General features: G+C 44.8%; 1 protein-coding gene across 1 annotated transcript in view; it reads right to left on the bottom strand.

Annotated features, from left to right (window-relative positions):
* Nucleotides 1-27,148, bottom strand: part of BAZ1B (bromodomain adjacent to zinc finger domain 1B) — a 50,209-nt gene that overhangs the window by 7,413 nt on the left and 15,648 nt on the right. Inside the window, exons 7-15 of the mRNA XM_074160802.1 lie at nucleotides 25,289-26,984; nucleotides 20,892-21,030; nucleotides 20,305-20,435; nucleotides 18,619-18,730; nucleotides 9,629-9,727; nucleotides 9,011-9,188; nucleotides 7,813-7,998; nucleotides 3,254-3,401; nucleotides 1,502-1,649 (exon numbers count right to left, since the gene is read on the bottom strand). Coding sequence (XP_074016903.1) covers nucleotides 1,502-1,649; nucleotides 3,254-3,401; nucleotides 7,813-7,998; nucleotides 9,011-9,188; nucleotides 9,629-9,727; nucleotides 18,619-18,730; nucleotides 20,305-20,435; nucleotides 20,892-21,030; nucleotides 25,289-26,984 — 2,837 coding nt within the window. The remainder of the gene's footprint in view (nucleotides 1-1,501; nucleotides 1,650-3,253; nucleotides 3,402-7,812; nucleotides 7,999-9,010; nucleotides 9,189-9,628; nucleotides 9,728-18,618; nucleotides 18,731-20,304; nucleotides 20,436-20,891; nucleotides 21,031-25,288; nucleotides 26,985-27,148) is intronic.

The raw sequence follows: 27,148 nt of genomic DNA, 5'->3' as shown, positions 1-27,148 counted from the left end.
TAATGGATTTTAAGTTTGTCATTGCTATGCAGTGGACGTGCCCTGAGAGGACATGCTGCCATTTTACCCAGGTCTGCAGGCATGGCCTAAGGAGTTTCAAAAAGGGGGCTTTTTTGTTTCTGCTGGAATATTTTCCCATTATGTGTCACACCACTTGCATGTGCACTACAGGAAACTGATCTCATTTACTATTATTCACAGCTAAGCTTGTATTTATTAGTGAGCAGAGAGTCAGACATCTTCTGTGCTGATGTCAGAAGCCACAGAGACTCCCTGCCCAGGACAGTTCTGACTTGTCGCATGTGTCTGTTAAAGCGTTCAAACCATTACAAAAACAGGAAAACAAAACACCATGCATGGGCAAAAGGGGACAAAGGCAAAGCTGTTGTGGGAGTTTCAATCCTCTGGAGAAAGAGGATCTTGAGCAGTCAAAGGACTAAGCATAAGCTCCCACAGTACGGGGAGGGGGGGCAAAAGTGCTCCCAGACAGACATTTTTTTCCTGCCGCAGCTAGGACAAGAGCAGAGAACAGACAACAGGAAAGGTGTTACCCCACCTGATTACACCTGCTGCAAAGTCACTATGATCTCAGGCAAGAACAGCTGCATTGAAGCCCTGTCACACAAGCCTGATGACCAATGGTGCCAAGAGTTTAAGTAATACTTTTAAGGCCATACACCACCTGTATGTTACAAGCTAGTACACCTCTTCTTGTGCTGCTGCTCCGGAACGGAGCTTCTGTTGACTGCTTATGCTTCATACGCCATTTGATAGCCTCACCTCTCTGACAAGCAGGTACGTGCAGCACAGTCACCATCAGCAGAGGACATACATTGCTAACAGAAAAATATATCGCACGTACATTTAACTTCCAGCTTGCAATTCAAAAAACAGTTCAACCCCTTGCTGTCAGAGGAGGCAACTACTAATTTTTGCTGCACAGAACAACGTGGATTCCTCCTCCAATCACATTTCCTCTGTAGTCCTGCCTTAACAAGGCAAGAGTCCTTATCAGGTCCAGAAAGCCATCAGAGGGCATTCTGTAGCCCTATTTTTAATAGCATGGCAGGGGCTCAGCTGCAGCCTGCAGTAATGTCTGCTCTAACTTGACAAGAGCACAACAGTAACTTAGCCCAGTGGATACAGAGCTACAGTGCTACCAACTACATCCCTGTGAAAAAGCAACCCAACCAGCTGCTCAGTCAAAGAAAACAACAGCCCTTAGTGCATCCACTTTTGGCTGATGTTTTGTGTGTGTTTTCACTGCCAAACTGAAGTTAGTCATTAAAACCCCTGAAGTTGTCATGGGTCAGTGCAACACAGGTGTGTTAACATTACAGCCTGAAAAAATTGCTTTTCTATTGTTCCAGTGCCATTGAGTTAACTTGGCTATTTCAAACCTACAAAAAGGGGCTCTGTCTCAGTCTGTTTGTGTCATCTGGTGAGAGCAGGGCTAAAGCTGAGCCTCAGTGGCAGCGCAGAGGAATGGAGGGTCACTCACCTGTCCCGCGAGCTGCGCCTGGCAGTGGAAGGCTGGCACGCTGGGCACTGCCATTCACCATCGGGTATCTCGTAGAGCGCTGGTCGCAGACAGAAGAGGTGGAAGGCTTTGTTACACTCGTCACACAGGATCAGCTTGTCATCCTCACCTAAGAGAGGGCAATGCACTTGTAACTGAGTGCTGCAGCCTCGCTCAACCTGAGAAGCAGAAGCTGCTGCAGTGCTGGAGATCAGGACAAAGCAAGAGAAAGATGCAAAGTGCCCTCTGATGGCAGGGATCCTTCCTTCTCTGTTCCACCATTGCAGTGGAAGCCAAGCAGTGTTTAAAAACAAACAAAACAATGCCAAGTCCCATGCCCTGCAAAGATTTCATTTGAGGCAAAGTTAGAAACCTGCCTAATAGGTTCCACCCAGGCTAAATCTTGAGCCAAACACAGGGAAAGAGAAATTTGCTGCAAAAATGCCCAAGAGCCTAGCAAGAAGCTATAAACACAGCTATTCTTATTCTAGCCTCAATCTGGTCAACCTGCATGGCATCTTCTTTCTACTTAAGGTAGTAAGCTTACAAAGAAAATCAGTATGCAGCAGAACTAGCCTCTCTGTGCTTCTCACTGATGCAGGAAAACGGGGAGACAATCCTGAGCCAGCTATTTCATTTACTGAAGAGGAAAAAAAGCACAGCGCATAGAGCTTGCCAGCATGTCTCTAACATCCCAGTTCTTAAATTCTGTGAAACTACAATCTGTTAGTCTCAGGTGAGCCCTCTCTTACATCTGCCTAGAACCCCCTCTCAACAGCAGACAGGACAGGTATTGCATTGGTTTGGAATATCCCTGAGGCTCCACAGTGAAGAAGGATGTTGTACCAATTCAGTTCTTATTTCTTTGAAGAGGTGAATGGCATAGCCTTCTGGTAAACAAAAGTGGCCCAGCATTCCCCCCGAGGTCTGTCTGCCCTCATTTCCCACCACTGTTTCAGCAAATATAAAAAGTGAGACAAAAGCACATGATGAGTCAGAATGTACCACCAAGCTCTTTTCTCCAGGCTTCCATCCAAAAGCAGAGGTTATGGCAGAACAAATACTAGCACTCCATCACTGGTGACACCCCAGCTGCTTCCCCCTCCACCTGCAACACTCTAAAGCCCTTCATGCTATCATGCATACAAAGAAGGTGGTCCCTTGTCAGCTTTTGGTTACTTCCCCAGCCTTAAAAGAGCAGCAGCCAAAGGCATGTAGCTTCATTTCTCTGCTCGCACACGCGAGGCAAAGAGTTTGCTGCTTCCAGCTCAACAAGCCCACTCTCACCTCAAAGTTGCATCACCCCACCTCACTCCCATGTGGCTACAAAGGATAAAAACCTTCCCAACCTTCCCTTGCTTGTTCCTTCTGTAAAAGATTAACTGACAAGGCTCGGAGACCTGAAAACTCAAAAATGAAATCAGAGAATGGACAGTGGCACAAGTGTTCCCAGAAGGATTTGTAGATGACTTGTGTCCAAGTACCCTGGATATCCAGGGGATAGCAGCTCTGCAATGTTCTGCAAGACTGTGTACTGGTTTTGTAAGAACGGTTTATTGGAGTCAGGGTCAAATGCTTCTGTGAGATCAATGCTTCTGACTGTAAATCCTGACGTCCAAAACTCAAAATACAGCCAAAGACAGAGTGACAGACTACAAAGGCATGTTGCCTAAGCAGGGCATGGAGAGGTGACAGCGTCTGACTGTTACGCAGGCTCGGGGCAGGAATGCATACCTTTCTTGCGACACACTTTGCATCTGGCATTCTCTGCCGACATATCCCACTTGATACAGGCATCCAGCATCCCGAGCAGCACGTGCATACGGGAGAAGGTCTGGGCCTCACGGATTGCTGTCTTCCATTTCTCCATGGCTGAAGCAACCTGCAGACAGACCTAACAACTTACAACGAAGCACACAGACACAGCTTGCTACAGTCTGAAGATGTTTTTATATCCTTTAGCTGGGGCCCTTAATAACCAAAGCTCAACTCTGTATTTCTTTCCTTCTATATAGCCTCAGCAGTGCTATTTGTGGTTTATCCGTAACCAGCCTCGCTGGATCAGAGAGTTTGTTCGTAACTTTTGCAGTTCACAGCCAGGCTGAAACAACCTACGTGAACTCCACTAAATTCTTGCTCTGAAAGTCTAACCCAAATAATCATCAAGGCTAAGAAAATAAAAGGCAGAAATCTAGCACTGTAAAATGCAGGATGAAAGTTTGGAGACAGCTGGCAACACCCCCTGAGCGCGGGGGCTCAGAGCAGCCTGTGCTGCCCTCCAGTGGGTTCTGCAGACATGGAGAGCATCACCAAGACCCACCACACGCTTGGGCCTCCTGGTCCTCCTGCTGCTCGGCTGGCAGAGGGGACCAGGACATCAGCGACAATCAGGTTTGACAGGCAAAGTATTTGGAGCTCCAAATATGAAACTGGCCGCTTTCCTGAGACAAGATGACCTCAGCGCATGTGAAATCCCAGAATCAGCTGCAAGTGAAGATGAAAGCATTAAACCTGAGATTTGCACCGCTGGGCAACTGCTGGAGTCTGCACATAGCGAGCCGCATGCGGAATCTCCAACTCAGCTCCGGAGGTTTAGAAACAACACTGCAGTATATCGGAAATGCACCAGAACAGAGAAGTAATCCAGAGCCACCGCATGGTCAACTCCAACATTAATCCTTTGCTTTACAACAATGAGGTGATGGCCTAGACATGACAGGGACATAATAGGACTCAAGTGAATGTTCTTCTACCCCAGGAGAAAGAAAAAACAAATAGTGAAGTGTCAGATGGGAAAATCTAAACTCTGCAGCTGACAGCAATTTGGGAGCCAAACAAAACCCAGGATTTTTGCAGAGTTGCACATTCTCCTCCCACTGAATCTGAGGAAGCACAGCACATATTAGATGCTTGGAAAAACACACAAACTGTTCTAAAATGCCAACATCCTTGCTGCCATCGCTAGTGGAACCTGGAGCCCAAGACATTCAAGTTAAACGGAAACCTGAACAGCCCACTGTAGCAGATCACACAGCACTGGGCTATTTCTTTGCAGAACATTGTTGAGGTGCTTCACATACTGTGTAATTGATTTTCCAAGTAACTGTTCCATGGGTTTTGCTGTTAACATACTAGGTAACTGCTGGGCCAAGATAAATCTGCAAAAGCTGTTGGCAAGTTTTGCTTAGATTTTTCTCCCCAAGCCTGTGGAATTTAACAGATTTTTAGCCTTGCTTCCCAAGCATCATGAGACTATGGCATTTTAGCAGCACCATTACCAAGGGAGTTCAGACTGCCAACTAGGCAAAACAGGAGACTGAAAGAAATTACTCAAACACCCTCCTGACTGGGAAGGAGCAGTCCAGCAGGAAAAAAACAAACAAAAAAACCAACCCACAAAAATACTAAAGTCGTCATCCTCGGTCACATTTCAACTTCAGAGTGAGAGAAAACACCTGCTTTGGTAAAGGTGGACAAACCTCCAGCTAGAAATCTCTCATCCGGTATCCCACGATGGCAGAGGTAAATCCCTCTGACCAGCTGGAACTGTAATTGCTGGGTTGTGAAGCTGCTCTTTGAGGCTCTGTCTGCAGGTGAGGGCTGACCCCCCCAGCCTTTCCCTTGCAAATGCCCGAGAGCATATCGCAGGGGTGGGACCGCCACCCCCCCCCCCGCCACTGTGCTCAGGCTCTTGTGCTGCGTAGTCACACGAAGAGAGGTCAGATATTCCCTATCCTGTTCAGGGACAGTCCAGAGTGCTACTGCCACTGGAAATGGGAACACAAACACACACACAGAGGTACAGACTCGTTTTTGGAGCAGCCATAACCCTGTCTGCGCTGCAGGCTCTGGCCGCTTGGCAGCGCAGGCTCTGGCGGTGCCGCTGAGCCAGCGGGAACACTTCATGTAGACAATTATGTCAGCAAACGGGTGCCTATTAAGCCATAACTTGTTTCTCACAGGAAAAATGAGACATAACCATGCTGCAGGACTGCAGTTTCGCTCTTATAGTCTGTAAGTACATTAAGTGTGTTTTTCCAGGATGGCTATGCTGTATTTTACCTGCTATGTGCTCCCAGTGCAGTTCTGGCTCTGAAAGACTTCATAAATCTTGGCCTGTGCAGGAGGTTTGTCTTTAAAAGCCTAACAGCCAGGGTTTTTTATTGGATAACTATATCTAAGATCTGGGCTGCTCTTTCAAGGTCATCTAAAAAGGTTTTCTGCTTTGGAAAAATGAAAGCTCATTCCAGGTAAACTGAGGCAACACCCCCCTCACCCCTCTCCAACAAAACCCAAACCCAAACAAACCAACTCCAAAACCCAACAAAGAAGTTGAACATTGCTTGTACCACCACAAATGTCTATAAAACTCTAAGCCAGTTAAAGACGATGCTGCACTGCATAAATAAATGCTCCAGAGACATTAGCACACCACAAAGGCCAGTGCTCTGGGGGGAGCCCTGCAGGAGCAGACACCCGGACCGGCAGGACTGACACCTGCGCCCCTGCACCCACAGGGCTGAGCTCTAGCTCCGTATGGAGTCACATTAGACAAACTGGGTAATACTAGAAAAAAATTATTCAAAGTAACTTGTGATTACAAGTCCAGCAATATTCAGCAATCCTACTGTTCCAGCTGGTTTACAGAGACGAAAGTACAAATGGGGATGTTTCAGTCCCACAGAGCACTTGGTCTCACCAGGCTGCTGTAGCTGAGAGTTCTGCAATGGCTGGAATGAAGCCTGGCCTTGCTGTAACAATGTCCCTGAGTAAGAGAACAATGCTCTAAGGTAGAACAGGGGAGCTAACCAAACATTCATGATCAAATGGCTCAATTCTCAGGAAAAAAAAAAAAAAAAAAAAAAAAAAAGGCTTGGGTTTTAAATCTCATATAGCTTTGGCAATAACAGAAGTGACCAGGGCTCAAATGCAGAGCTTACGGTGCTGAATTACTGTTCATTTAGATATTGCAGTAAATCTGATGTTACCCTTAAAACATACCCTACAGGTATAACTCTTACGGTTACAGTTGTAAGACATACGAGAGTAAGGCACAATAAGGTGTTGCTGTAGATAGAGGAAATGTGATGATCCAGGTCTTTTTTGTCCCAGACAAGTGATTTTTACAGCTCTGCATTCTGCTTATAGCTTTTAGGGTAGGATAGCCTTTTATTCCCTTTGCACTAAAGACTGGAAGATTCAAAGTTAGCAAACTTTAAATACTTCAGGACACCTGAGGAATGTGAAAATTTCTAGTGCCTATCCAAATATCCTGCTAACGGCAATGCCACAGCACAGCAAAGACTTGATGTTCAAACAAGGGTTTGAACATACCACCATACAAGGGCTTGAAAACACCACCATACGCTGACAGGAGCTTTAACCAAAAAACCAGAAAAATAAAACCAAAACCACCCCAACACACCCCAGCAACAGTCAAGCACCTAATATTTCTTTTTTAAGTTGGGAATTTCAAATGCTTCTGTTGATCCAATTCTGATCTTGCTACTTCTGCAAAAGTCAGCGATCAATGAGGGCACAGCACTTTGAAAGAGGCAGTGGGGAAAGTCTTGTCATGAGCCACTAATGTCCCATTCAATTCAGTGCACAGAAATGACCCTAGAACACTACTGTCCCTCTTACTGGTACAGCTCAACTGCCTGTAGGATGCTACCAAATCCTCCATAGCTCTTCTCCATCTCTTCTGAGCTTTGATTTGGAACCCTATCCTCACAATACCACTTTTCTCCTGCAGGCATACACGGCTTGTTTGCCCAGATGTCCAGACAAGCTGCCTGCAACCTCCAGTTTGGCATCTTCTGTGGGTGTCCCCATGCATATGACGATATCTACCTAAACCTAACTCCCTTGCAGTCACCAAGACCTCACCATGGCTCTCCTCCTCTTTCCAAATCAAGGCATTAAGCCTTGATCCATCAGTCCTCTGATGGATATAACTCCCACTAAGTACTCTAAAAATGCCCCCTAATGCTTTTATTAAAGTATCGAACTTGTGTGAGGAACTACACAAAGGAAGTCAAATATTTGACTTGACCCATTTCCTGTTCATAGAGAGAAAATTAACTGTGATTCCACAGTATGATTTTCATTTGGCCAATACCTTTACTCTTCAAAATAACCAGGAAATTCTTGGACCCATAAATAACAAACTCATTGCACTCTGAACTTGGAATGGGGAGAAGCTGCTCAGGATTTAGTACCCAATAAAATGTGTTGTCCCTGCTCAAAGAGTTGTATTACAAGACTGAAACAGAGCCCTGAGTAAACAATACCTTAGCTTCTTCTGCCATTTTCTTATCTTCATCTATCTCCTCAGCCTTGGCAATGTAGTCTTCTCCTTGATGTTTCCTTCTCTTCTGCTTGGGGGCCATGAAACCTTGCAGAAACTTCTTAACAACACCAGCTTGGAGTGCAATCACACACTCTCCAAAATCCTTCAAGCTCTCTAGTGAGTAGACCTGTCAGGAAGAGCATATGATCACATAACGGTTGGAAGTGACTCTCTGGGCTGTTTTAAGCGGGTCTGTCCAGCAAACGGATACATGTGATACTTAATGTAGTGCTGTTATCTACCGTATTTGGTTATGGAACCAGTGTACTGCTGCTGCTTCTGCTAAAGTTCACACATAGCTGATGATCATGCATAGCACCCTTCAGAGCAAAGCATCATGCCTTGAAAAAACAACCAAAATATCAACCTCCCCCCCCAAACCCTAAATCCATGATGACCAAGCACAAAGCAAATTCTTCCACTCCTTTAGTGACTTCACTTTTCCTCTCCTCTTAACACTTACAGTCTCATCTACATGGGAAAGTCTCTGCAGTGACTCGGGACGCATCTTGAACCATTTCAAGCCAGACAATGTCATCCTTTGGTAGGAGGAGCCCGCACTAGTCACAGGAGATTTATCCCCTCCTAAAGACACTCAGTGCCCCAGTAACACTCACGTGAGTTAGGCCGAGTCAGCCAGAGCACTAATAATTCATACTTTAGTTCACTGCACAGTGCTACCTTGTGCTGACATACGCATGAACAGAATATCCTTTAGGTCCTGGAACTGGGACACAATCATTATCCCAACCCTAAGCTGGTCTGAATTTATGAAAAAAAACTCCAAAATGTACAACTGCTGTCTCAACAAGACATGCTTGCTTTGATGCAGAAGCTAAAAATCAGCTACAAAGAGTTCTGTTAATGCTCCATCAAGAACTCTGCTACCAGATGAAAGAAATAGGACAATTTAACAGCTGTGCAGGACACCTAGCTCCAACATTATGACCCACCTACACTAAAAGGACCTTGAGCCAGCAGCTATGTAATCTTGAAATAATAGTTTAGAAAGATAGGACATAGAAGACAACTGATTTTCCTGACCCTCTTGTCTGAGGAGAACAAAAGACTCAAGACCTTCCGCAGAAGGTATCAGCTCATGCTTGTCTGGCTCAGTACTACTTTGCCTGTTCACTCACTCTTGCTTCATATTCTGGTGTCACTTCAACATATCCCAGGCCTCCTTTTTGCAGCCGAGTTGCAACCTCAATTAGATCGCTTCGGAGGTAGTTCAGCAGTTCCTGGTTGCCATCACAGGATTTGAGGCCCAAGTTCTGTTTCCGAGCCAAATGGATAGAATGCGTGATGTCCTGATACCTGGAAAAATCAAAACCAACCTTTGAATACATGCAGGCCACTGCTCTGGGAGCTGTGGGTATCCATCGTGTTCTACGTGCTCCACCAGTGCAGAAAGTTCTTTGAAAGACACTTGAAAGCACATGGTAGCTCTGGCTCTGTAAGTGATACAGCACTGCCTTTGTTTCCAGTTGCAAGGAGCAATTTAAAGACTGACAGAACCTCTTCACAATTTAGAGCATTACTTGTCAAGAACTTGCAGTTACTGCCCAAGAAAAACAGCAATTTCTCATCCTCAGTATCTCTTGAGCACAGGCACGATCAAAGCAAAGCGCAGAATGCTGCCCCAGGAATGGAAAGGCTTGCTGTGACGAGGATTCGCTTTGACTTTGAGAAGGCACACAGAGAGGGAAAAAAAACCCCAAACCAACAAACCACAAAACAAAAAAGAGCAGGCTCACCTTTTCTCCAAACGCTCCTTTAGCTGGCTCTCTCTTACTCCTTGTGGGTGCAGGCAATCCAGCAGCTCATCCAAATCCTTCTGACTGTCACAGAGAAACCTGAAAGATATAACATGTACCAACATCAGCTCACGTACCTCTGTGGCAAGACAATTCCTTCTTCTAAATTTTTCAGAAGTATTAGTAGACAGGGATGACAGTAACCTATATCCCAACCCCATGGAGCAAGGTGAAAAACTTCCAAGTAATGCTGGCATAAGCATTCTGACTCAAACTGGCCTCGTTTCAAGGCCCCCAAATGTAGCCAATCCCATGGTAGGGAAAATAAAAACGAAATAAACACAGAAGTGATTTATACATTTTTCCCCATTAAGTTTATTAAAACATCAGCATTTGAATTTAGTCATCTACCCCAGGGATTAGATTCACTAAGCTGCAGCCAGTTTAAGTAATCTGAATGTCATTTTAGATGCACTAGGAAAGATTAACATGCTATGCACCGCATAGCATGGCAACCTGATCATTCTTTCTGCATAGCCTTCGACTTCTTTCATTAACCCAAGAAGTCCCTAGATTAACAAAGGGTATGTCCTAGCCTATACCACAACTGCTGATGATGGAGATTTGTGACTGTGAAGGCTATGCCCTCTGCAAGTGCAGAATTCCTCCTTTCTCAGAAGTTCGCCATAACTTGACAGCTCAAATGCTGTATGCAAAAACCATACTCATTAGCTCAAAACCCTTCTGCTCAGAAAGCCCTTCAGGACAGCAATGGTAATCGGCATTCAGCAGAATCTAAAAGGGGAAAACTTCTGCAGAGCTCTCTACACAAGGCATTCTCTCTGCAATTCCAAAGTTTTAATGCTGGGCTAAATCTAAATTAGCTTCAAGACAGCCTCAAGTTCTGCTCTTTTCCTTTTCTTTTCCCCAACTCTGTTCTAGGATGCCATGGAGCCCCCTCACCTGATGGGGGCGGGGATTCAATCTGAGCTTCAGAGCTCATTTACAGAAATAAGACTAATTACATATCTTCTAGAAAAGGATTGCTCCTTAGAAGAGGGAAGTGAGGAAATAGCAACATCAACCTTACATGGGAACAACTGAGAAGGACCACTGTGTGATCCTTACCAGCCGCAGGGAAGACTCCAGATCTAATTTTTCTTCTTGGGCACAAGCTCAGATAAACCAAGCAACAACTAGAGAAAGATGCTGTTCTGGCTCCCCTTGGAATTAGCGTATCTGCAATGCTTATTTTCTGGCAGAAACACTGACTATAGATCATCTCTGAAAATAAAATATTTCAGGGTTCTAGTATGCTTATATTAGGGGAATGGCCTCACAATTTGCATTCAGTTAGTAAATTAATTACTCTAATGAAACATAGGACTGATTGTTTAAAAATGAAAGAAAAATAGTTTCTTGCCAGTCAGCTGCTTCAGTATACTCTGACCCTGCAGAGCACCCTCACTTTGCACACCGAGATCAAGCCTTCTGGCCACTGCCATCCTCTGCACACCCTCCCTGCCAGAAACAGGATGAGCAACTACAAGTGTCATTCACCCAGAAGAGCCTGGCACAGGCACTTCAAAAGTAGTAGTGATTAAGGGCTGGTCATGGGATCCAACAGGCATTCACACAAACCTGTAACGATATAACTTGTGTCTTTTTCTTATAGATGCCACTTATGGTGGCTAATTAGCCTTCTGACGGTCACTGAAGGTCTACAGACAGACCAAGGACTAGCATTTCTATGTCTGTCTGGACTTCTGCTAACTAAAGATAAATTTCTCTAGACTATTTGGTATCAAACTGCTTCCAAACCCTTGGGGCAAATCTTGGGATTGGTCCTAAATTGTGTTTGAGCACAAAGAATCTGTCACAATTTGGGAATGGCATAAACCGAGCTTCAAAACAGTTACCCTGCAGATACCCAGCAGAGGACTATTTCTTAGGCACGTGGAGAAGGCTGCCTAGGTCATCATGAAACAACAACCAGTCACTGTTGGTGATACAACACAAGATCCAGTTGGAAAAATATCTGAGAAGATCATGCCCCGGCTTTCTCAGCTTTCCCCTGTGGCTGCAATTCTAAGGGGGAATTCCCTGCACAGTTTTGTCTTACTGTAAAAATGAGAGGGCACTGGAAACAGTTTGCATAAGACTGGAGAATCCGAGTGCCATATGTTGTTTGGTGAAAGACAACACAGGCTGCTGGCCAGCAGGAGAAAGCAGATATTCTTTTAACAAAGCTTGGGTTAAACCCTGGCACAACTTTGCTTCTGCTGAAAAGGAAATGGGACAGGGAAGGGAGAACATCTGCAACAGGTACTTGAGTCTTCCCAATTTGCCCTGAGGGTAAGAACTGGGATTTCTGGGAGAGGGAACTGTTCCATATCAACATGGAAATCAAATGTGCAAAAGATAAACATCTCAAAGAGGCACCTGTGTGAGTTTGTTTGGTGACACTGTGCTGCTCGGTGCAGCCACAGCTCCTGGTTCTCAGCCCAGCTTCATGCGCTCTCCACCACCCAAAGGAACCACCTACACCTCCAACTGGGCACCAGCCCTGGAGCACAGATATGGTAACACAGGGCTGGCATTTTAAACAGGGGAGGCAACAGGGCTATGAGCTTGTGACTCTTGGTAAGAGGGAGGGGAAGGCAATTGGTGCCCTTCATATGGCCTGACATATAGCTTCATAACACAATCCAGAGGGATGAGAAAGGTGCTTTTGGGAGAGTCAAGACCAGATGGAGGTCTTCAAACTGATCTGAAAGGGGGAAATCCTGATTGGGGTCATGGCTTCCCGTATCCCTAAATAACAGCCTAGATTCTCTTCTGGCATTTCTGCAGCACAGGCCAGCAGACTGGTCAGCAATCAAAACAGAAGGGACAAATGGCACAAGCATCAAGTCAAAAGGAGCTCTCAGTATTCACTCAGGCTGAATATTCCTACCCATTCTCAGGCTACGGGCTGCAAGGGACAGAGAAAGGTATAAAACCTGGACTGCAGACTAGGGAATGAAGAAATCAAGAGGACAACATCTAGAGGAGCCCAGGATCAGTACCTGCTCTGGAGGGTTGGTGGAAACAGGGGAACTCCATCTGTAGAATATAGGCGTGAGAATGGAGTCTGTCAGCACCCACTCACGGTTAACTCAAATTGTCTGCTGAGGGGACCCGCCATATCATGGTGTATTCCTAATAGATGAAGAACAACGGGAGTTACTCTGCAGAGATGCCACTGTTTCCAAAAATTCAACTGCTTTCTGACCAGGATGAGCAAGAAGTCTCCTGCATACTAAAATACTGCCAAGGTTGTCATTAACCCGTGGTTCTTGCAGGGAAGACTACTACATACACAGCTCACAAAGCACTATGGTACGGACAAAAGAATTCTTCAGGGACCACATGCCCAGAAGCTTTAAACAGGGAGATTTTTTAATAAGCATCAACATCAGTGAAAGTGGTGCACAATGTTAGAAATGGGACTGGCCCATCTGTCCGGAGAAGACAGACTAAGTGTTTATGATTCTGAGTGAGAACAATGTTTCAGCCACTGCACTTTTAGGACAGAACACTGGGCACTCTTCTTTTTGGGGACAAAGTATGGAAAGCAGAAACCACTTCCCTGAGATACTGTTTCTGTAGCTCTTGGCTATTGGAATATATTTCTCCCTTTATCTGTGCCCATCCAGCTCCCATCCTCAAGGATAAAAGGGGCAAGACTGTGAAATATTCACTGAGTTAATTTGGTGTTCATCTCCAAGTTCCATCAGTCTAGAGGATAAAAGGGTAAAGCTAAAGATGCCCTATGTGCACTGTGAGGCTACTCTGAATCCCACATTAGGTGTAACACTAGGAACAAGAGACAGATGGCAGGAGTTAAAGCAGAACACAAAGAATCAAAACTTCCTATGTACCACATGCTAACAGTATGAATTATAGCTCAACAAGTCCTTGTGTGCAAACAACAGGGGGTGTAGATATCCCAGGACTTCAGTATGGTCTCAGGGCTCCTCAGGGTGTGCAAGGACAAGGTGCAAAAAGCAGCCAAGGAGGAGACTCTTCCATAACCACCTATGGTTATGGGAGTCCTTGAGATTGGAGAGATCAATGGTGATGGCCACAGAAGAAAATGCAGTAATAGAAGTACAGATTTCCTCAGAGGGAAGTTCTAGTTCCTGGCTATCCCCTGAAATAACAGCTCTCAGGCTGTCACTTGTCTTTTTGTGGAAGCCTACCTGTAAATGGCAACAGCTGCCAGGTAAGTTCTTAGTCAACAGGCTTTTTGCAGTTCTACAGCTTTAAAGAAAAGTCTTTCAGCTGAGGAAGCTACTGCTTATCTGCAGAAATGGCTTTAGGTGGCCCTGTCAGTTAGGAGAAAGTCCTGCAGACAGCACAGAAGAATGCTAAGTTAGAAGTGGTTATGTTTTCTTTGAAAAGCCGCCATTGTGCCCCCTGCTCACTTCAAGGGCATGAAAGCCCACATGTGGCTCAGATCTTCCCTTTGCATTGCTTCAGCTCGACACCCCAACACCACCAACCTGCTCGGCAGAACAACGCACACAGGCACCATGCTCTCAGTAAAGTCAGCAAGTGCTGTGACTGTCAGCAGCCCTTCCTAGCAGGTACCAAAAGGGACAGAAATCAAAGACACTGTGGCATAAGAGCCAGGCCAAAAAATCACCCCACCCAGCTCAGTATCTTATTTCCGAGTGGCAAAAGGGCAGAGTAGGCATGCAGTGACATTTCTTTGACCTGACCCTACAGATTTTAGCATCTGCTGGTCCGAGGTCTTCCTTGTGTGCCAGGACAAGAATCTTTGTGCTTAATACTCTTCAATGAACTCCTCTTTCAGTGATTTGTCCAACTGGTGCTTTGAACGGGCACAAATGTGAAGATCCACAGCAGCTGGTAGCAGTGAGTTGCAGACATCAGCAGTATGGTCTCAGGTAGTGCTTTCCTATTTCAAAACTGCTATTTGCTCCTTTAATTTCCTGATCCCTTTTTTCTGTACCAAAAGAAAATCCTCTTTCTTTAGGAGACTTCCCCATTCTCCTCTAATATTACTCTCCATCTCCCCGCTGAACATACGAATTAGAGTATTTCTGTAATTTGCTTAGTATTTCTTAACCAATTATTCACTCATGAGAAGAGCTTCCCTCTTATCCTAAGGCAGGCCCTGTAACAACAGATCTTGTGAAGCAAGATTTTTCCCAGCAAGGAAAAGAAGAAAAGGAAAAAAGAAAGGAAGGAAAGAAGCAAGGAAAAAAGAAACTGTTTTCTTAGAATCATAGAATGGTTAGAGTTGGAAGGGACCTTAAAGATCACCTAGTCCAACCCCCCTGCCCTGGGCAGGGACACCTCCCACTAGAGCAGGTTGCTCAAAGCCCCATCCAGCCTGGCCTTGAACCCCTCCAGGGATGGGGCAGCCACAGCTTCTCTGGGCAACCTGGGCCAGGGTCTCACCACCCTCACAGTAAAGAATTTCCTCCTAATATCTAATCTAAATCTCCCCTCTTCCAATTTAAAACCATTACCCCTTGTCCTGTCACTACGTTTCCTGACAAAGAGTCCCTCTCCAGCGCTCCTGTAGGCTCCCTTCAGATATAGGAAGGCTGCTGTAAGGTCTCCCCGGAGCCTTCTCTTCTCCAGGCTGAACAACCCCAGCTCTCTCAGCCTGGCTTCATAGGGGAGGTGCTCCATCCCTCTGATCATCTTCGTGGCCCTCCGCTGGATCCGTTCCAAAAGGTCCATGTCCTAGGCTGAGGACTCCAGAGCTGGACACAGTACTCCAGGTGGGGTCTCACGAGCACAGAGTAGAGGGGTAGAATCACCTCCCATGACCTGCTGGCCACACTTCTCTTGATGCAGCCCAGGATGCGGTTGGCTTTCTGGGCTGCCAGTGCACCTTGCCAGCTCATGTTGAGCTTCTCATCCACCAACACCCCCAAGTCCTTCTCCTCAGGGCTGCTCTCCAGCCATTCTCCACCCAATCTGTATTTGTGCTTGGGATTGCCATGTCCCAGGTGCAGGACCCTGCACTTGGCCTGGCTGAACTTCAAGAGGTTTGCACGAGCCCACCTCTCAAGCCTGTCCAGGTCCCTCTGGATGGCATCCCTTCCCTCCAGCATGTCAACCACGCCACACAGCTTGGTGTCGTCGGCAAGCTTGCTGAGGGTGCACTCCATCCCACTGTCCATGTCTCTGACAAAGATGTTAAACAGCACTGGTCCCAGTACCCAGTACCGACCCCTGAGGAACACCATTCATCCTTGGCCACCACTTGGACATTGAGCCGTTGACCGCAACCCTTTGAGTGTAGTCATCCAGCCAGTTTCTTATCCACCAAGTGGTCCATCCATCAAATCCATGACTTTCCAATTTTGAGACCAGGGTGTCATGCGGGACAGTGTTGAACGCTTTGCGTAAATCCAGGTAGATGATGTCTGTTGCTCTGCCCTTGTCTACCAAGGCTGTGGCAATATTGTAAAAGGCCACCAAATTTGTCAGGCATGATTTGCCCTTGGTGAAGCCATGTTGGCTGTCACCAATCACCTCCTTATTTTCCATGTGCCTTAGCAGAGATTCCAGGAGGACCTGCTCCATGATCTTGCTAGGCACAGAGGTGAGACTGACTGGCCTGTAGTTCTGTGGGTCTTCCTTTGTTCCCTTTTTGAAGATGGAGGTTATGTTTCCCCTTTTCCAGTCAGCGGGAACTTCACCAGATTGCCCTTAGTCTGTACTTCAGTTTATCATCCTTTTCATTTCCTTCATTTAGACTCAATCACAGTTTTTAAGTAGGCCGCCTTTCTTTTAATAGCTTCCTTATCCTGATATGAACCATACTGAGAATGTTTTGTTATTGTTGCTGCTGTTTCGTTCCCAAGTTTCCTCAAGTCTTTTTTTCAAAGGTAAGAGGCAGCACTTGCTTTGACCATCTAGTATGGGAACTTTAGGACAATCTCTTTGAAAGCATTTCAGGCTTTTGGCTGCCATTTTAAGTTTTTTCTTTTTTCTCAAATAAGCTTTGTAAATCTTTTTGTTGCTCTCTTTTAAAAAAAGAACACTGCATATTATGGTCACTTCATACAAAACAGCTCTTCGTAACAGAATATGATTCAGTCCTGAGTATGCAGGACCTGGTTCAAAGAGCTATGTCTCCTGCACTGTAGCAGTGACTCTAGAAAGCTCTCCTGCCTTTGCAACCACTCTGATCTCCCTCAGCACGTCCTTGAGAGCTGCCAACCTCATTGAGCAATTCAACACTAATATCAAATACTATGCTTTTTCAAGTTCAGCCTGGAATTACAAGCTGCAGGGATTCTGTGTTACTTAACTCATCTGATTTAGCTCTACGTTGTCTTCAGTTTATAGTAATATGCACTACTAATTTAAGCTACTGTTTTCCTTATATAATTTGTCCTTCTACTGGAACACATCTTGCCATCTCTGCTAAACGAAGATCAAGCATTAGAAGAGGCAGCTGGAAAGAGCAGGGAGGACTTCCCTATGCATCATACTGTCTTCTACAACTTCAGTTTAGCACCCATGCCACAGGAAAGCCCAGTTGCTTCAGTTTTGGCCATGTGACAAGATGGACTAGACTGAGAAAGGGGTGGAGATTTGTCATGGCAGTATTTCACTGAATTTTTAGAGTTGAAAGGGACCATAAAGATCATCTAGTCCAACTCTGTATTGCACAGAGGAAACTCTGCCATCTCCTGTGACCTGCTAGCAATGAAAGAGGAGGGGGAGAGCAATAAAGAGTCAGCACTCAACGCTGATGGTTTAGATGAATCAAGACATCCACAATTTTCAGTCTCCCTGACGGGGGAGCAGGAACATCTTCAGTAAAGTAGTTCTGACTTGCAGCAGTGGAACTATGCTTTGGGGCTAAGCTCACAACTGGTGATACTTATCAAAGGTTGAGGAACCTCACTTTGTGTGTCAGCAGTGGAAAACTGGGGAAAAGCCACTGCCCCTGGGGAGCTGCAGGAGCAAGTACTTTGTGACAGTTACTTCTCAGGGTTATCAAAAAAAAAAAAAAAAAAAAAGCAGAGTCACAGGCAGTTTAGTAGGTAAAGCTGTAGCCAGTATTTTCTGGCTCGGGGACACTGCTAATCACTCCTTACCACACAGGGCAACAGGTGACATTGGAGATTTTCTTTAAAGATAAAAGACAATGGTAGGGCCAATTACTGGAGTAAGTCACAATCAAACAAACATTCTCAAAGGCAGAATGTTTAGATTTGATTCACTTAGAAGACATGTTGGTGGCTACTGCTTGGCGCTGGGAAGCACTGAAGGGATAACAGGCTGTCAACATGGAAGAATAGCTTTGCTAAGCTATAATTATCAATAGCAACAAAAAGCAATTCCATGATATGGTGCTATAGGAGAACAAATGGACACCAGCATAGCCCGCTGGGAAGAAGACACTGACAAGTAGCTGGGGATGGCTCTGCACGTCTCGCAGAATACAAGAACACGCAGGATATTGGCCTGTCTCCAAGGATATCAATGAAGACTTTAATGTCATGTGCTCAAGGAACCCAGGTGTCACAATTCAGGTCTGCTGAGATAAACCATGAAAGAAAACCTGGACACACTTAGCTAGGGCACTGCTCCCCTCCTCTCTTTTTTTTTTTTTTTAAAGTATCAATACTGAAAAAAGCGCATAGCAATTCTTTTAAATTAACAATTCTTCTGAATAGAAAATATTTAAAAAGAAATCCATCAAAGTAGCATTTTACCAGCTTAATTTATACTGGCTTTAACTCTGATTGATTAGGTCCGACTGGCTGTCTGATCAGCTGTTCTCTACTAGTAATAATATCAGTAACAGAGGCCTGGGAAGCCACTAAACTAATCCAACAATTAAGTACTGAAAGAGCAATTGGTATATAGTAGGATCTATCAAAAGAAATCCATCTAGTTTCCTTGGCTTGCTTTGAGTACTTTGCAGCTATAAAAGCCTGTGTTACCATAAGTTCTGTCCCTGCTTGGGCACTGTGGTCTCTGTGGGAAGGTCTGCAGCCTGCAGAGACCGGTCCATCTTGCTTGCTCTGCCATCGGCGGCTGCGCTCTTCCGCTTCTCTGCGAAAGAAAAGCACAAGCTCAAGTGTATTTTTATTCATCTCCCTCCTCAGCAAGCGTTTTTATTTTGCAAAAACTAACCTATCTTCAGTTAAGTGTTTACATTCAGCATCTAGGCCAGCAATATATTTGTCAGGGAAAACTAAACCAGCATTAGTTTGCTAGAGCTCACAGTGCATGAATTTACAGAAATACAGAAAAAAGATAATGGATTTTTAAAGAAATTACTGCATCATAAAGCACATAGATAAAATTTGGAAAAGGACTATTTCAAATACATAAAACTAGTTTCACTTTTTAGCTATATACTGATAAAGTACTTTTAGAACTGAATTAATTATAAATAGGATGTATTTCTATTTCTGAACATCTTAGACAATGGTCTGACATGAATTTAAACCTTTGCTTATTTAAGCCTTCGCTTGTTAAGTTTCAAAAGAAACTGAAATCTTGCACATTGGCTGGGTAAATAACAGGCAGCAGTTGAGAATACAGCTGGAAGCTGGAGTACAGGAACATGGCTGTCAGTATCTGAAAAAGTTCACATAAGAAAATATACCCATGGAGGGCCACTGACTGATGCCACCTCCAGCTCAGTAAGTCACCAAGCCACAGACGGCTGGAAAGTTACATGCTGGATGAAGTATCTCGCTGTAGATTTGCCCTGTTCCGTTCTTCTATAGATTCTACTCTGCCCGTTGTCCAAGACAAAACCCCAGCGGGTGAGGGCTGCCTGGCTGAACTCAACACAGCCCCTCGCACCCAGCCTTGGCTGCAGACAGACTCAGCGTCAGCCGACAATGCTTCAAAACCAAGAAATGATCAGGACTGAAACTGCAAGTGGAGTGAGATTACAGCACACTCCTCTAAACCAAGCACTATTTCCACATAGAATTGTTACGTTTTCCTCCTCACAGAATGATTCTTGTGCATGTCCAGGTTCTGCCTGCGAGGCTCTATCACACAGGCTCCAAGTCAGCCTGGCAAAATTACAGAGGAAGCACTAGAACTTCCCCTGGTCGTTGCACCTCCCCTGCATGTTCAGTGCAAGGTGAACAGCAGGCTGAGAGGACATGAGCAAAGGGGGGCTGTTTGCCTCAATCAGCAGAGCTATAGGTTTCTAGAAGACTGTTCTGCTATTATTTCACAGGTTAATCAGGAAGTCTTGTTGCTGATGGAACATTAGCACTGTGATGGATACCCTCACCCTCTGCAGCACACAACTGACCACGTGTCCATGAAGTCTGGCACACTGCGACCCTGCAGGGCCAGAGCAAACCAGAGGGACTAGTCCCCAATGGACATCAACCTCACTGCTTTTAAGGGAGAGGTGATTGTATCCCATGGTCTCTTTGTGGTACATTGCTGGCAGGCTCAAGACCTGCTGCAGCAGCAGGGAGATCATCACAAGCATCAAACTCTCCTGTGTGGAGGCTTCTAGAGTTTAAGGAAGGCTTAAATCAGAGTATCCCCAGGAAAATACTCAGACTAGACAGTTCTGTCTCACATTCATTAATCCATTCTAACAGTTAGACAGCAACAAAGGAAATATCCACAGAGAAGCAGGCTCATACCCCCTGGGCTGTAGTCCTTTTTAAAATTGTCTCTTTTCTGATGGGGAAGGATGAATCTGTAGTCTATACCATCATGGACCCAGCCTTTCTCGATGAACAAGCCAGGAACCTCATCCGAAAACAGCCAATACCTGTAGGAAACATACATGTTAATAGGTACCTGTCTCTTCTTCTGGCTATTTACACATATCTGCCTCAATTTGCATAGAGGGGAGAAGCATTAGCACTGCTGAGAAACATGAAAAGCTTTTATTAGAATCCATTCTAAGAGCGTTCCCGTGCAACAAACATGAAAAAAGAAGATGATATTAATTAGGTTCTTGAGCACTGATGCAAGCACTTGAAGCTCCACCGGCTCAGGGATCCTGACCTCCACAGGAATGCCTCAGAAAGCTGGCCATGTTAACCAGTGAATGATGTTACACTCTATACGCACAAAAAACCTCACTTCTGCTGTCCTCCACAGTTCAATAACAGGGAGGGAGCGCTCTCAACACCCTCCATACCCATCACTTCTTGGGGGCTGTATCTGATAAAGCTCCGCTCAGAGGGGAGAGCTGGCAGCTCAGGATCATTTCTTTTCCTACCTGTTATGATTACGATCGGTGCCAACCGGCGTCCTGCGCATCACCAGCTTTGCTTTGGCAATTCCATCCTGGAAAGTTTTTTCAGCTGCAGCTTTATGCTTCCGGATTCTTTCTTCCTCTGCTTCTTTCTCCATCCTCACTGTTGGAATTAGCACAGAGAAGTATTAGCTTTCTTTTATTGTATCCGGTCATCAATATTTTATTTTATTTTACTACACGATAGGGGTAAAAAAAAAAAATGATTGATTGGTGACTTTGGTTAATATTCTTTTAGCACAGCCATCCACCCTTCATCTTAATTCCCATTCACCATTCTAGAAAACACTCAAGAAGTCAAGGCATAAGGATGAACTAGGCTGAGGAAAGAAGAAAGTCTGGATAAAAATTGTCTGGAGAAATTAGTCCTCATTATTATTTCTCATTCTAGATCAACAAAGTAGCATCCGCTGCTGTGCAATCCCATATAACAACAGGGTCAAAGACCTTTAATGACAGCACAAAGACGTCAGCTCTGGCCAGCTCAAGTGCTGGGAGCAGCCCAGTGTGACACCACAGAGGTTGGTCAGTGTGGCTCACAGACACACCTGCATTTCCACAGCTACATGGGAAAGCTCTCCCCACAGCCGTACCTCTGGGAAAACACATCTGGCACAACAGTTGCAGGCACAACTCTCTCACAACAGCCACCAAGTCACATCTCCTAACACCTCATGCTTTCCCATATACACTATGATGTGGAAGAGCATTATAATGGAAACCTTAGGTTTCCCACTCATGACAGAAGTACTGGAATGTCAGTAGCTCTCAATGTCCATGACTGCTAACAAAAAAAAGAGGGGAAAGAAAAATATGAAGTGCCTAAATTCTGGCATCACAGGCTCCTTGGCAAGAATCACACAGAACAAAACATGTCATTTCACATCTCTAGGTAAGGAGCAAGAAGCAAGGCAGCTTCTGGCAAGAGACAAAACGTTAAGGTCAACAGGATTTATGCTTCTCACAAAGGTTTAGAAGTCTCCTACACCTTTGCCCATCTCTGGAGAATAGGTGTACTTTCACCATGAACTCCCTGAACAAAAAGGAACAAAATGTCAAATGGTGTCATGCTGGCTTTTCAGAGCCTGATCTCCATCTAACAAAAATATCACCCCTTCATGACTTGCAACAAAAGGCTATGGGCAACGTTCTCCCGTGTCCTGAGAAAACTTGAGGAAAAACAGAAAAAGGATGAAGAAATGAAGACTTATCTTTGTGTCACAAAGGAGGCTTTGAAGCAGATAGAATGAGATCATATGGAAGGGGTGAGGTTGGAGTGAGGCAGGTAAAAGCGAGCATATGGAGGTTGTACCTTGGCTGCTGGCTCAGGGAGAAAGCCAACCTCTTGCTAGGACTTCTCCCAGGGCTCCTACCTACCATTTTCTGTGTCACAGTTAAGTTTGATACCAGGTATTAACTAATCAACTGTTAAGTCTCTGAAGTCCTGCCAATGTAATCAATCCCAACTGATTAGAGGAGACATGCTGAAAAATATACTCTTGCATTTGTTACACCAACTTGATAGATCAGCTTTTATATAATAATATACCAACAACATACCAATTTACAGTAATTGCAGCATGGGAAAATTGTCCTGTTAATGCCGACCTGCCAGAAACGTGCAGCTGCACAACCTATATGTCTGTAAACTCCTCCCTGAACCTTATGACCTCTCCCTATGTCACAGTACTGAGATCCCAACAGCCACTCTCACAGTGTCACCCAGTGCCTCGTGTCACCTAACTCTGAGCCCCACAAAGCACCTCAGGAGACCCACGCTAGAGCAAGTGCTGTTTTCACCTTCTACTAGGAGATAGAGACGATGCGATTCCCCCAGGATTTCTCTCCCCGACACCTTCTCAAGACTCGCTGCTGTCACCTGAGGCTTGCACAAGGCCCACTTCCCTCATCCTCAGGACCCTCCCCGCGGGAGGCAAGACTCCAACCAAAACAAGCCCCACTGCCAGCAAACTCGTCACTGCTGACAACATGGGACACCAGGGGCACTCCTGAGACAGGTATTTTTTCTATCCAGCTGTAAAGACCAGTTGCAGCAGGTACCATCAAGTGCCGGAATAAGGAAGAGGCAAGGAAAGAACAGAAATTTAAATTTACCCATATGCCAAAACTGTTCTAACAAAATGAGAACAAAGACACCAAACTGAAGAGTTCCTTCCCAGATCTCATTTTCAATTGTGATGACAAGCTAGTCTCAGTTGGTACTTTCCTCTCTAGCTGCCTTCATTAGCTGTATGAGCTTCCAACTCTTCATTCTCCTCCAACACACCGCACGGGAGCTATTGCTTCATGGAGTGATAAGGCAAGAACAATTAGTAAGTGCCGCAGTAACATGGAAATGGAAGTGATTTGACTTTTACTATCAAGAAAATACAGATATTAATCACATTATCTCAACAGGAAGTTCTGTATTGACTTCTTTTGAAGCCAGAAAGCTGCAACCTTGATAGGTTTAACTTGAAAGAGGTTAGTGCTCCCAGCGTTACAGATGTTACCAGGGTGGTGAAAAAGAAACCTCTGCCTGTGAGATGTATGTCTATAGATATGTAAAAGAGCGGTTGCTGACAAAACACCTGTTGTGCAGTGGTTCATTTATGTGTGTGTATATATATATATATATATATATATATATATATGTGAATACTGAACCGCTGCACAATAGGTGTTCTATCAGCAACTGCTCTTTTACTTCCCCCAGAGATACTAACATTATTAAAAGCAAACGCACCTGAAAGCCAGTACACTGAAGAAGCCCAGAGAGCCTGTGGTGGCAGGAGCACACCAATGCAGTTCTCACTGTGGTTCTGCACAACTATTTTTCACACACTGAAACCACACCAGCCCCCAAGTCTGAAGTCCTGCAGAGATGAGCTCCAAGCTGCTAACCCTGCAGCCCCAACTACTGCCCATCAACGTTAACCCAGAGCTTTGGTTCTCTGAGGGCACCTTTGTACCTGGAAGCACCTGCTGAACAGGTAAGAGAAGCCCTGGATGCCTGAAACGTTGGGGTTTGTTATGTGGAAAGGAAGCAATATGAATTCAAACCTTAACGAAAGGCTTAATCCTTCTGTCTCTGCCAGAGATACCTAGTTTTCCTTCTGGAGTTCAAAAGAACACGTTAAATTTCTTCAGCACACAAGCCAAATGATTCTTTCCTCCATCAATGGAATATTGCTTTTCTTCAAGTGTAACTAGTACAAACTACCAAGTGAGAACAACAAGAAGTATCCCAAGGAGTAATGTCCAAACTGCATTTAATTTTGCAGTAAAATCTTATCATGAACTTGAACTTGCTGTGAAGCAACCAGAACACTACAAGAACTGGGGCCAAGAAGTCACCCACATTAGATATTTGGTATTCTGTTTTTCTGGAGAAGTAGGGCAGCACTCCAGATTTTCAGTAGTTTACCGATACTTCTGAGATTCACAGTTCTTAACAGAAGATCTGGAAGGTCTATTTAACTTTTAAAGTGAGACATGGTTGTATCCAGTCTACTTCCTCCAGACCTTCAGGGTATTCCATGTTATTTACCTATTCTGGGTCTCCTGAATTCTCCCAGATTCCAGCTAAGGCACATAAGTCAGGCTCCCTACTTGATGCTTGTCCCTCAACTATTTCAGAAAGGAAATAACAACCTAGATGAGCTACGCCGTCCACTTACATCTGCCCAGTGCCCACATTTACAACCAAAAAAAAATCCCTGACGTGCAATTCCAGAGTATTTTGCTCTTCATATTCCATACTCCTTAGTAAAAAAGCACTACTTATGCAGAAGCATACAAAGTTTGATATTGCAACTCATGATTTATAGATATTTGAGTGGACAGTTTATATTTATACAACTCCATAACTAATTCTTTAAATTGAGAAACTGAAATTTATTGCCCAAGTCCTTATCTAAGAGATGGGCTGCTGGCATCAACCTGACTATGTGCACGACAGCAAGGCCAGCAGCAGCTGTAGGAACCAGCTTTTAGGCGGGAAATATCTCCTCTGTGCTTAAGAGTCAGAAGATCTTTGGACATAGACAAATATTTTTTTTTGTTTTCTGTCCCCAGAACAGATTTGCTGTTCTCCAACCATTCTGAGCCTGAGAGAATTAGAAAAAGTACTGTACAAAAGGTGCCCACAGATAAAAAACTCGAAGCAGTTATTGCTTTTTCTTAACATTCCAGATTTTGAGCTGCCAGAGGAACCACAGCAGGTAAGTTATACTTCTCTGGTGAGTAAATCCCATAAAACCAGGCAATGCTTTTGAAAATAGACTGCCAATTTCGCCTTTAACTTATTCCCCTCTACTCCACAACACACAAATACTCTACTCTCCTGGTATTTTTCTTACCTCTCATTTGTATTTCTTGTTGCTCCCTCTCTTTTTTAGCTTGGATGGCGAGAAGGCGTCTGCTCTTCACAGCACTGATCATATCATCAGCTTCTACTTCTGCCCGGTGCTCTACTTTCATCATCTCGGGTTTTTTCTTTTCATTTCTTCCCATCATATTCTCATCTTTCCCGTTCTCCTTGTTCTTGGCCACCATTTCTTTTCGCTTCTTTTTTTCTGCCCTCTTCTTGTCATTTTCTTCCTTCAGGATAGCCAGGCGCTCCTTCCACAGCTCAGCTGACGTCTGCTGCTTGGCCTCCACGTGGTCCTGCACCGAGTACGTCATTAGAATCCGGTGGCACAGGGCTCCAAGTATCTGCAATTTCTCTTCAGGAGTCAACTCAAAGAACTCCGATGTCTCCAGTTTCTCCAAAAACTCGTCCTGTACTTCATTATCCTCAAAAGCTGCTGAATCCTTGCTTTCATCTACATTATCTGAGACCTCACTTTCCTCTTGCACATCTGACTTGCGCAGGCACAGGCGAACCAATTCAGAAGCAGAATGCAAAGTAAGTGGTATTTCAGAAAGCTTCATTCCCAGCTCAGCGTAATCTTCAGCAATTTCATCCTGCAGCAGGGTCTGCAAGAGAATGACCAGTACTCGGTTCAAATAAAGGAAGCCTCCCTTTTCTGCACAAAGTGCTTCCATCAGGGAAACTGCCGTAATGGGATATTGACCATCTGGCATCAATAACCCTGAGTAACAGCTCAGGAACTCCACCACCATGGCAACATCCCCAAAGAGCGTATTAGGAAGTCCTTCTGGAGTATCGACCAGTTTAAAAGTAGGCAAGCTCTTCCCTTTAAGGTCTTGGTCCTCGTATCTTTTCTGTTTTTCCAGTTTTTCCTTCATCTCCTTCTCCTTCCGCTCCTTTGCTCTCTCCTTCAGTTTCTCTTTCAGCTTCTCCCTTTTCTTCTTCATGTACTCCTTTCGCTGCTCCTCTGTCATGGTGGCCCATTTCTTCCTGTGCTCTAGAAGCTCGTAGCGTTTCTGTACTAACCCTCGCAAGTCCTCAGGGAGACGGGCACGATCCTCATTTGAGAGTAACCTCGCTGTTTTGGAGATGATGCAGGAAAGAGCACTTTTTTTGTCTTCACGGTCTTTGTTTTCTTTGTAATAGGCAATGAGGTGGAGTGCTGCAGGAGGCAGACGTTTCTGGGGTTTGCTGGAAGACCTAGGGGTGCCTCCAGAATTCCTGGGAGTTCTGGACACCTTAGGGGTACCTTTAGCCATGTCCAGTAGTGTCATTTGTTTCATTTTCATCTTAGGGGTCTTCAAGCCTTTCCTAGGAGACTTTGACTTCCCTGATGACTTCTGCCCATTCAGAACCCTTTTGCCTCTTTGCTTTTTGTCCAAGGATTTGTTGCTGCCCTTCCCCAGTTGGCTCCTCTTTGAAATGTGAAAGTTAGAGTCAAGTTTAGCAGGTGACACAATTTTCATCACCTCTTCCAGCTCCTCTTTAGAACATTTTGAATTCTTAGAGTTTTTCACCTTCAGTGGAGAGTCAATAATAGACTTCTCCAAATGCACATGGCACCACAGAGTCGGGCTCAGTGGATGGCCCAGGGATGATCCATCAGCTTTGGATTTCTTAGAAGGCTTTCTGTCAGGTGATCGAGAGCTCTTCCTCTTGGTTGAGGGGTTGAGAGTCATATACTAAAATTAAAGAAGGAATGATTTTACATTAATATTTAAAGGTAAATAAAGGTTATTTGGATCCTTTTCTGTCAATTATTTTTGTCTATATTTATTTTTCTTGTATTTTTCCAGGAGTACTCAACTCCTGGAGAGAGAAGAACAAGGAGTACTCAATACATTGA

Source organism: Numenius arquata, chromosome 18, assembly GCF_964106895.1.
Source record: "Numenius arquata chromosome 18, bNumArq3.hap1.1, whole genome shotgun sequence".
Lineage (NCBI taxonomy): Eukaryota > Metazoa > Chordata > Aves > Charadriiformes > Scolopacidae > Numenius > Numenius arquata.
Note: the sequence above shows the minus strand (reverse complement) of the source record. Positions and strands in the feature narration are given on the sequence as shown.